At 36.1% G+C, this 11,422-nt stretch overlaps 1 protein-coding gene across 1 annotated transcript; it reads right to left on the reverse strand.

Annotated features, from left to right (window-relative positions):
* Positions 1 to 913: 913 nt before the first annotated feature.
* LOC150033980 (uncharacterized) lies at positions 914 to 2,740 on the reverse strand. The gene is made up of 3 exons (XM_090317165.1): positions 2,582 to 2,740; positions 1,492 to 1,886; positions 914 to 1,112 (listed from the first exon to the last, which is right to left on the reverse strand). The coding sequence occupies exons 1-3, from the start codon at positions 2,738 to 2,740 to the stop codon at positions 914 to 916; spliced, it is 753 nt and encodes a 250-aa protein (XP_090173291.1).
* Positions 2,741 to 11,422: the final 8,682 nt, after the last annotated feature.

The following is an 11,422-nucleotide window of genomic DNA, read 5'->3' on the forward strand; positions in this document are numbered from 1 at the left end:
TTATTAAGGAAGATGGCTTTCATTTTGGCTTGCCCACACGGGTTACGTGAAAGACATCCAACTACGGGCCAACTTCCCTTCAAAAGTGCCAAAGCTTACTCATTCCTTTGTGGCAAATTAGCTAAAAGGAAAACTACAAGTGTCATAGTCGCCTTAAGTTAATCATACCCTTCAAGAAGAAGAGTAAACCCTTCCTTATTTCTACTTCTTTCATATATATATATATATATATATATATATATATTAAGGTGAATAGTGATGTCAATAAACTACGTTTCAAGACATGCATTACTAAATTGAACCTTGGAAAAACTAATATCTATCACTAAGGTCTTTCAAAGTGACAACAAACCTATGGCCTCATAATTCGATTCTAAGGATGCAAGGGTCAAGATAGACATGTAAAGAGCTTGAAGACGCATGAAACAAAAATCAAGCAAAATTTTAAAAAGTGCCAACAAAATCATGAATTCTTTCATCTGATCTATTTTCATGCAACATAGAATTCATACAAGTGTGTCATAGGCCGATCATAGCAAGGAACAAAACAACAAGGAAAACAACAACAAACAAGCTCATCATACAAGCAAAGTTTGACCACAATGCTCAAGGACCCCAATTAGTATCATCATCCAAAATCCAAAACACCCCATCCTCAACATTTAAATCACACATTATCCCCAATGTGATTGAAGTTAAAGCACAAGGGAATCATAATACTTCCCTGAACAACGGAGTGAAGGGGGGATCTGGGACACTCAAATTATCTCTTCTTCATCAACAATCCTAAGAAATTCAAGAATGATTGAAATTATTAAGCTTAATAATATAGGAAAAACCTACAGAAATGAAATCTAATCTAGGAAAGCGAATAAATTTTTAGGGTCGGTTGCTCAACTGTGATGGCTCATTGTCAGATGTAAACCGGTGAGTCCAATTGGTAGATGATGTCAAAGCAATCTAAAGACTCGTCATCGTGAAAGACCTTTAACCTATGGCCGTTCACTTTCAAAACTTTTCTTGTCTCAAGATTAGTAATGTCTATTGCACTATAAGGGTAAATGTCAGAAACGCCAAATGGCCCAAGCCACTTGGATCGAAATTTTCCAGGCCTAAATTTCAAACGTGAATTGTAGAAATACTTTTTTCCTACCTCGAACACCTTTGGTGCAATCATATGATCGTGCAATTCTTTTGTTCTTTCCTTATAGATCAAACAGTTGTCATAGGATTCTAACCTGAGCTCTTCCAATTCTTGGATCTGTAAAAGTTTAGCTTCACCAGCTATTTCAAAATCCTAGTTGCACTGCTTAACTACCAAATATGCGTTATGCTAAATCTCAACTAGAAGATGGCAACCTTTTCCGCAGACCATCCCATAGGGTGACATCCTAATAGGGGTCTTAAAAGCCGTTTTGTAAGCTCAAAAAGCATTGTCAAGATGGAGGCTCCAATCCTTCCTTCCTGGGTTAACCACTTTCTCTAAAATACTCTTCACCTCCTTCCTCCGCCTGCCCAATCTTCTGAGGGTGGTAGGGCGTGGCAATACGATGTTGTATACCGTACTCTTTCAGCAAGGAAGCAATGACTGGATTACAAAAATGTGATCTTTGGTCGCAGAAAATTGCTTTTGGGAAGCCATACCTACATAAGATGTTAGACTTCAAGAACCCTACAGCAACCTTAGCATCATCAATAATGGTGGCCTTTGCTTCCACCGATTTGGAAAAGTAGTTCACTGTCAGCAAAATATACTCAAACCCACAAGAGAAAGGACCTATAAAATCTATCGCCCATATATCGAATATCTCACAGGAAGGAATATGGACTTCTGACATTTCATTCCTATGGGACAGACCTTCTGACTTTTGACAATGTTCATAAGTCTTACAAAGAAAATATGAATCTCTTAACAAAGTGTCCCAATATAGACCATAATCTAAGACTTTTTCAAACAGTTCTTTTGGGATTAAAGTGTCTACCACATGCATGTTTATGAAAGAATTCTAAAATGGAAAAGAACCCATCATTAGGAACACACCTCTTATTAGCTTGATTTCAAAACAATTTCCAAAGGTAAGGTTCTTCTAAGACATAATATTTTGACATACCTTTGATTTTATCATGTCTATGCTTCTTCAGTCCATAAGAAAAAATCACCAATGGTCAAATAATTAACGAGGTCAGCATACCAGGGAGTCATGGAAATACCGTTCGCCTGCTTCACTGTATGGTCAAGGAAGTCTCCATTAGATTTGAGACAACCACCTTTACCCATGAGCTTACTTAAGTGATCGACAACAACATTTTCACATCCCTTTCTGTCTTGAATCTTCAAGTTAAACTCGTGGAGGAGAAGAACCCACCTCAATAATTTGGGTTTGGACTCCTTTTTTGACATTAGATACCGCAAAGTTGCATGATCAGAAAAGATAACTACTTTGGATCCAATAATATAAGAACTAAATTTTTCAAGAGCAAACACAACAGTTAAAAACTCCTTTTCTATCATGAAGTAGATGTATTAGGCCGGATTTAGGGTATTTGAGTTGTAAAAGATCACATGATGTTTCTTATCAACCTTCTGGCCCAAAATCGCTCCAACAATATGGTCGCTTGCATCGCACATGATCTCAAAGGGGAGATCCGAACGAGGAGCCTGAATAACTGGAGCACACAACAAAGTGTTCTTCAGCATGTTAAAGCTTGCCTTGCATTCATCACCAAATTCAAAAGCCATGTCTTTTTTAAGATGAGAGGTCATCGACTGAACAATTTTACGAAAATCCTTGACAAACCTATGATAGAAACCTCATACCTAAGAAAAGATCGAACCTCCCTCACTTTTGTAGGGTAAGAGAGCTTAGAAATAACATTAACTTTGGCAGGATTAACCTCTATACCATGCTAAAAAAATAATATGTCCTAGTACAATTTCATGCGAGGCCATAAAATGACATTTTTCGAAATTAAGCACGAGGTTAGACTCAATACATCGTTCAAGCTCTCTAGAAAAATTTGACAATCAATCATTAAATGAGTCTCCATAAATAGTGAAATCATCCATAATAACCATCATGCAATTTTCAATAAATTCAGAGAAGATACTCATCATGCCGCGTCGGAAAGTGTCAATAGCGTTACATAGCCTGAACAACATCATTCTGAAAGCAAAGGTGCCATAAGGGAATGTAAAGGTCATCTTCTATTGATCTTCCTGGTTAATCAAGATTTGATAGAAACCTGAAAGACTAAGAAAATAGAAGAAAGGCTTTCCAGCAATCTATGAATGGAATGAGGAAGTGGTCCTTTCTAGTGACAGCATTTAACTTTCTAAAGTCTATACACATTCTCCATCCATTTTGAACTAGCCATGGACCTGAAAATGGAATCTATGTACTTCAATTTGGTCTGAGAACTTGTAGATCAGTCGAATGAGGTAAAACTGTCACACCCTGCCCCAAGCCCGCACTTCTGAGCCTAAGGAGAGGCCTGAGGGACCGTAAATACCACCCTTTTGTGATACCTACTGCCCATCTGAATCTCTGTGTACTCAATAAACTTTAAGTCAAGGAGATAACAACAACTAACTAAGTAGGCCCATTTTATTACTTAAATGTAATGTTTATACAACTCCAAGACTTAACTACAAAGTTTACAACAATAACTATAAAACCCTAGAAGTGTAACTGTGGCTTGTGGCAGACCTTGACCTTAGCAGCACCCTGGAACTCCTCACCTTTCGCTACCTGGGAAGAAAAAAATTTGAAACGGGGTGAGGTTACTAGCCCAGTGAGTGACAAGAAAACTGATTCTTATGTAAAAGAAGTACCATCATGCCTTAGGTATTTTTGCTCAGATACCTTCTTAAAATGTCCTTCAGTATCGAGCTGCTCGGATACCTTCTCAAATGTCTTTCGGTATCGAGTTTCAAGTAAAACTAGTCATACAACGACTTTCTTTAAAAAAACATAGAAAACATGTCTTTATCTGAAAGATTTTTCTTTAGAACATGGTTTCTTAAAACATTGTAAATATTTAGTTACTCACCTTGATCGTTTAGGAACCTTTCTCTCTAGAAGTTCCTTGATCACCTCGGGCTCCCTTTTAAACCCTAAGATCCAGATTCAATTTAAAGCTCAGATTACTCTTAGTTCTAAGCCTTATCTCGAGATACTTCCTTCTACAAACATGCTATAATGTCTCAAGAAGCTTACCACAAAATCTTAGCTCAGAACTCCTCGTGGTTTGGCCGGAATCCTCAAAAAATCAAGATTGGCCCAAGCTTACCCGACAGCTCGACCCTTCTGCCTTTTCCTCATTCTCTAGCCCAATTCCTTGGAGTTTCTTCTCTGACAGCCCTACCCTGAAAACCAGACTCTCAGAGATTTCAAGTGGCTTTGAAATCACTCCAAATGCATGAGTATTCTAGAAGATATTCTCATCCCAAGTTGATGCTACTTCCAGACTTCATTGTCCGACAGCATCTCCTTCTCTTGGAACTTCATGACCGACGCATGATCTTCTCCTAACGCATGGTCTCTTTTAAATTCATCTTCTAATACTCTTCCATACACTTTTTGAAGAGGATTTAGCTTATGAATGGAAGAAAAATTTGCGGTGGTATTTATAGGCGAAAGGAAACGATCCTTGTCATCTTTACCAAGCCTCAAACGCATGACACCTCCTACTTTGGGGTATTTGCACCATGTTTTGCCACCACCTACTCCATTGACATTCACCTACTCTCATGCCATACACTTATTTGAGTTTTTCTCCTCATGCATAAGACTTCCTTTGCATGAAACTTAATTTGTCCAGCTCTTACTAACTCAAGTCTACCCATCTCTCATTATAGACATTTGTCTAGATGAGTTCATCAATCCTGCATAACGCAGGCCTCAGCACCATTCCATCGTTTAGTTCCTGAATCTATCGCTTAGCTCTAAAGGCCTATCGTGTAGCTCAATCATTTAGCAAACGATCTCGCTCTCAATGATCTCGCACATAGCCTATCGTTTAGCTACCGCACCCATCATTTACCTCCATCGTTTAACACTGACGCCTTATCGTCTAACACATCCGCCTATCGCTCAGCGTCATCGCTCAGCGCCTGCATCTATCGCCGAACGCCTATCACTTTGTATTCTGCATATCGTGTAGCACCTCTGTTCGTCGTCTAACGCAGCACAACTATTGTCTAGTGCTCACGCCCATCGCGTAGCGCCATCATGTAGTCTATCGCTTAACGCTATCTTCTGGTGCTATCATTTAACACTATCATCCAGCTTCTACGTTTATCGTCTAGCGCTTACACTAATCATGTAGTACTTTGCCTATCGTATAGCCCGATCGTTTAGTGCCTCACTTCTTATTGTTTAACGCCGTGCACATCTACACGATCGTCTAATACATCGCTTAGCTCGGCGCATTGCTACTCGATCATCTAGTGCCCGCCTACATGATCGCCTACCTCATCATGTAGCTCCCTGCTTTGCTACACGATCGTCCAGCGCTCGCCTACATGATTGCCTACCTTATCGTTTAGCGTCGCTCACTTACTATATGATCGTCTACCTCATCATGTAGCACTACTCATTTGCTACATAATCGTCTACCTCATCGTGTAGCATCGCTCAGTTGCTACACGATCGTCTGCTCAGCAACTTGCGCTCTTGCTCATACAAACTCAACGCATGAGCAACTCTTAACAACGCCTCTTGCCAATACTTCGGCCAATCATGCATCCAACCTCACAAATGCATGGTTTCCTTTCTACTCATCTTATGCATTAATGTCTCTCAATGCATGGTTCCTTTTTTACTTTACACTTAGCCAAATTTCACCAATTAAGGCTTAACTCAAAACTACTCAAGGAAAATCTATTCAACACATAAAATTTTCTTCTCTCCAATATAGGATTTAACTCATACTTAGTTAATTCCCTTAGTTTCCTATTTAAGTAGGAAAAATGGAAATCCAGGTTTCACAAAAAAATATTGGTTTTAAATGGACCTACAAAAGGAAACGAGACCAAGCTGGTAAGATATAGACATTTAAGACTCGACTAGTGGCAAAAGGTTATACCCAAAGAGAGGAAGTGGACTATGAAGAAACCTTCTCTTCTATTGCCATGCTAAAGTTGATTAGAATACTCTTGTCCATAGCCACATTTGATGATTATGAAATTTGGCAAATGGATGTCAAGATGGATGGTGTTGACATTCAATATGCAGAACAAATTAGGATCTTAAACACTCTAATTTCATCAATTTTAACAAAGAAGCATGCAAGATTAAATAAAAATATAGGTAGGGTTTCTGAAAATCATACTTATATTGAACTCTCCAATTCTTGAATTCCAACTCGAATTTCTTTACCAACAAGTTATAGACCACCACTTGATCTTCCCTACTATCCTCTAGGACCTTAGATTGGGTGGTGGAACCCAAAATGAGAGATCAATTGAAGGGATTTTATTGGAAGGTTATCTAAAAAAAAAAAAAAAAAATTAAAAAAAAAAATTAAAAAAAAATAAAAAATCTTATGAGAAAACACTTTTTTCATCAGAATTTCTATATAAGTTAGAGTTATAAACATATTGACACTTCGTCCCCATGAACTTTGAGTGGGCGAGGTGTTGAAATAGTGAGATAGGTGGGAAAAACCCATTATCCATTATTTCGTTATTTTTTAACTTTTTAAAAAATTGAAATCAAAATGAATTTTAAAAAAAAAAATCATGTCATTAAATTAATTTTATCTAAAGTTAATTTAAATAACTAATTAAACAAATTTAATTTATTAAAATAATTTAATATCAAATATTAAATTTTAGAAATACAAATTCCTTACGCATGAATCCCTATTTATGTAATTAATATTTAAATCAAATTTAAGTAGTATCCAATTATGCAATTTCATTTAGTTCGATATCTAAACGTATAATTATATCGTATATAATTATTGAATCACTTAAATCAAATTTGAATGTTTCAAAATTTCTCATCATACTATTCTAAGGTTTAATCCATTTGTGAGCTAGTAGGGGGACCTAATGGACCTACAGATCATGGGCTCCATCGATCCGAAGTTAACTGACTAAACTCTTTAACCTAATTAACCAACATTCGTTAACTATCGGGTATCTCCACAAAAGCCCGGTAGTTGCACTTCCTTCACTGTAGATATATTTCTGTCCACTCGATATAACCATAATCAGTAAGTCGACCCTTCACAAGTTGTTAGTAATATCAACTGAGTCAAAAGTTTTTTTACCCCTAAGATTACATCTTGTTTCTTAAGTCCCACTAATCCTCTAATCAACAATATGTTTGTGATCCAATCACCAAATCGAATCCTTTTTGGGCCAATGAGAGAGTGGGGTCCTTGTTCAAGACCCAGAGTCAGTACTTAAGGGAACAACCTCTCTATTATCCCTAAAAGCGGGTAGAAGTGAATTCCATCTTATACCCTATGTCCCCAACTATCTACCCGGTCTTACCCCTAAAATGGGAGGCTTACTGAGCTGGAGTTGTTGAGTAAACCTTTGTGCATACAAATCTAAAGATAATCCCGAATAAATAGGAGTACATAGTTAGGTCAGGATTAAGGTCAAGTTACCAAGATCATCGCTTTGAAATAGTCAATCTTAAACACTAAGCAGTGTTATTAAGTAAGACTGACTTATTTCTCAATCCGATCTTATGCAAAATCTTTGCATAGGATGCCCCCACTAGCATGTCTCCACATGAACAATTCAAGATCACATCGTTTATACTAAATACAAAGTGGGGCATACCCAATAGTGTTTTCAAAATAAGGTACCTAGCCTTATCTGTAAACTATAGACTGTTTTGGCTATCTACGAACTTGATCCACTCTTATGTCTCCATATAAAGTCCAAGTACTCATGTAATAGCCATGGATCTTAGTTTATTGGATTTAGTTTTTACAAGGGTAATTTACATATTCAATAACAGTTTTATTGAATAAACCCCAATAACTTTTTTATTACAAATAGAATATGTTTAATTTTACAAACCTCGAGTTTTAGGACATACAACCCAACAAACTCCCACTTTGACTAAAACTCAAGTGACTTTACATACATACAAATATATACAATGTCGAGAATGAGAGAATAAATACAATAAACTAGGGCATTAGATACTCATGAATTGTCCCACTTGCCATATATTTATCTACCTCATAGTCCTAGTTGTACTAGGTGACCCTAAAACACTTTAGTCAAGAGGGCCTTTGTAAAAGGATTAGCTAAATTTTGTTATGAGGCTACCTACGTGACAATCACGTTTCCTCGGTGTACTATCTCCCCGATGAGATGGTACTTGCGCACGATATGCCTTCCGCGCTTATGGCTTTTTGGTTCTTTGAAATTTGCCACTATTTCACTGTTATCACAATAGAGGTTGATCGATAGATATATATTTGGAACCACTTCCAAGTTGGTCAAGAACTTTCTAAGCCATATTGCATCATTGGCTGCTTCACATGCAACTACATACTCTACATCCATAGTGAAGTTAGCAATATAACTTTACTTTATACTCCTCCATTTAGAGTGAATACTGATCTTGAAGTTGATTTCCTAGAATCCACATCGGTCTGAAAATCAGTATCAGTATATCTTATAAGGATCAGATCCTTAATACCATACACGAGCATATAGTCCCTAATTCTCCAAAAATACTTTAGGATGTTCTTAACGGTAGTCCAATTATCATATCCAGGATTGGACTGATATTTGCTGACTATTCCAATTGCATAACATATGTCGGGACGTGTACACAACATGACATACATCAAACTACCAACTGCTGATGCATAGAGAATTTGTTTCATAACATATCCTCTTAAGGTGTCTTAGGACACTTTTCCTTAGACAAATGAATTCCATACCTGAAAGTTAACATACCTCTCTTAAAATTTTGCATTTTATATCTAGAGAACATCTTCTCTACATAAGATGCCTGAGATAATCCTAGTGTTTTGTTCTTCCCATTTCGAACTATTTGGTTTCCAAGAACATATTGTACATCTCCCAAATCCTTCATTTGGAATTGTGAAGCTAGCCATCTCTTAACGTCAGCTAAGGAATTCTATTTCATTTCCAATGAGTAGAATATCATCAACATATAAAACCAGAAAAGCCACAGTCTTGTTAACAATCTTCTTGTAAACACAAGGTTCGTCAATGTTTTGTTCAAAGCCATAAGATTTTATCACAATGTCAAATCTCATATTCTAGATCGAAATGTTTTTCTCAACCCATAAATGGATTTTAAGCTTGCAAACCTTTTGCTCTTGACCCTTCTCTATAAACCTCTCTAGTTGAAACATATAGATAATCTATTCAAGATAGCCACTCAGAAAGGTTGTCTTGACATTCATTTGTTATATTTCATAATCATAAAAAGCAACAATGGATAAAAGCATGTAACGATCAGGATTTTGAACAACCCTCTCACTATGTCGAGGCACTCTCAACTGTTGAGAAGGAATGAAGTACCATTTCGATCAACAATTCTTGTTGAAGGACCTGCTTGATCAACAACTTTTGTTGACTTATCTATAGCTTCTATAGATATTTCATTTAATACAAGCTTATTGCGATGTTAATGATGCTTTATGTGATCTTCCTCTAAGAAGGTCGTATTTTTCGATACAAAAACTTTATCTTCCTCTATAAATAGGCAAAATTTTAATGGCATTCTAATTTCGTTAGGTGTTTTATCAACACATGTGTTGGGCATCCCCAAATCCTGAAGTGACATAAACTATCTTTACGTCCTCTCTATAACATGTGAGATGTTTTCGAACCACTTTTCAAAGCATGTTCAAAATATACATAGCAGCCTCTACTGCATGTCCCCAAAAATAATTAGGCAATTGAGCAGTTTTGTTTCTCTTTTCCACTAACCCATTCTGTTGAGGTGTACTAGGTGCTGTAAGTTGCGACTGAATTTCATGTTCTATTAAATAGTCCTAGAATCCTAAGTTCATATACTCACTACCTCGATCTAATTGAAATGTTTTAACCTTTTTACCTAATTGATTCTCAACCTTTGTCTTATATTCCTTGAACTTTTCAAAGGTTTCGGACTTATGATGTATTAGGTAAAAGCAGTCAATATCTAGAATAATCATCAATAAAGCTGATGAAATATTCATACCCTCCTTGAGCATTAACATTCATTGGGCCACAGAGGTCTGAATGTATGAGCTCCAAGGGTTCTTTGGTTCAAAATCTTTTATCGTAAAAGATCTTTTGATAATTTTACCCTTAAGATAAGATTCACACAGTGGCAGAGAGTTGTCTCTAACTTGTTTAGGAGTCCACTCTTAACTAATCTCCCAATCCTATTGAGATTAATGTGCCCAAGTATAGGCATTAGGATAATTTTTTCGTTTTTTAATTTTAATTTAAGCTGTTTTAAACATCTCTATATTCAAAACATCTTTTACCTCTATTGGTTTTTAAACACGTATAAGTTATTTTCCAGTTTGTAGAACATATTTTAATACCTTTTTGAAATAATGAACACTTCATTATCTTCAAAAGAAATTTTGTACTTTTGTTCTAACAAATGTGAGATAGATATTAAATTCTTCCTCATGGAAGGAATGTAATAAACATTTTCAAGTAAAATGAATCTATCTTCAACAAATAACTTCTTATCTCTCACTGCTTTAGCTGAGACAACCTCCTCGGTCCCTACCTTAAAAGTTGTTTCACCTTCTGTAAGTTGCCTTCAAGAACTAGTTGTCGCAAATATGATTAGCGGCACCTAAATCTAATATCCAAGTTAATTTATCATTTTTCACTAATCATGTCTCAATGACATGTAAATCATATTTACTTTTTTGTGTTATCTTAGTTTCCTCATTTATGACATTCGTATTTATTACTTTTAACATATCCAGAGCTTGTTCATTAATAAAGGTTCTATCCTTTATGTCATGCTTTTAAACATCTTCAAGAATATCATTCCTGACAAAGTGTTCAAACAATGTATGTAACGAATCCATGATTTCTTTAGCAGAAACCATGTTCTTGAACTTCTTAGCTAGTATCTCTGAAATATTTGCTAAGATACGGATTCAGGCCTTTTCGTTTGCCTTAGTCCATCTGTCATATGCATTCTAAACTCTTTCGTTTGTAGATGAGCTGGGAGATAGAGGACATTCCTATGTTAAAACAAATTTTAAATCATCAACTTCTAGTATTGCATTTATATTTGATGTAGAAAAATTAAGACTAATAAACTTGTCAGAAGCGAGTAATTTAGAATAAATTGTCATGCTGAAAATATAGACGAATTCTAATCAGTAAATTACTTTTAAATCAAAACAAATTTGAGCAAAAGTAATAATGTACCCAAATTTCATTATTTATTTT

This window comes from Benincasa hispida, chromosome 9 (genome assembly GCF_027475165.1).
Source record: "Benincasa hispida cultivar pf3 chromosome 9, pf3_genome.v1.1, whole genome shotgun sequence".
Taxonomy (NCBI): Eukaryota; Viridiplantae; Streptophyta; class Magnoliopsida; order Cucurbitales; family Cucurbitaceae; genus Benincasa; species Benincasa hispida.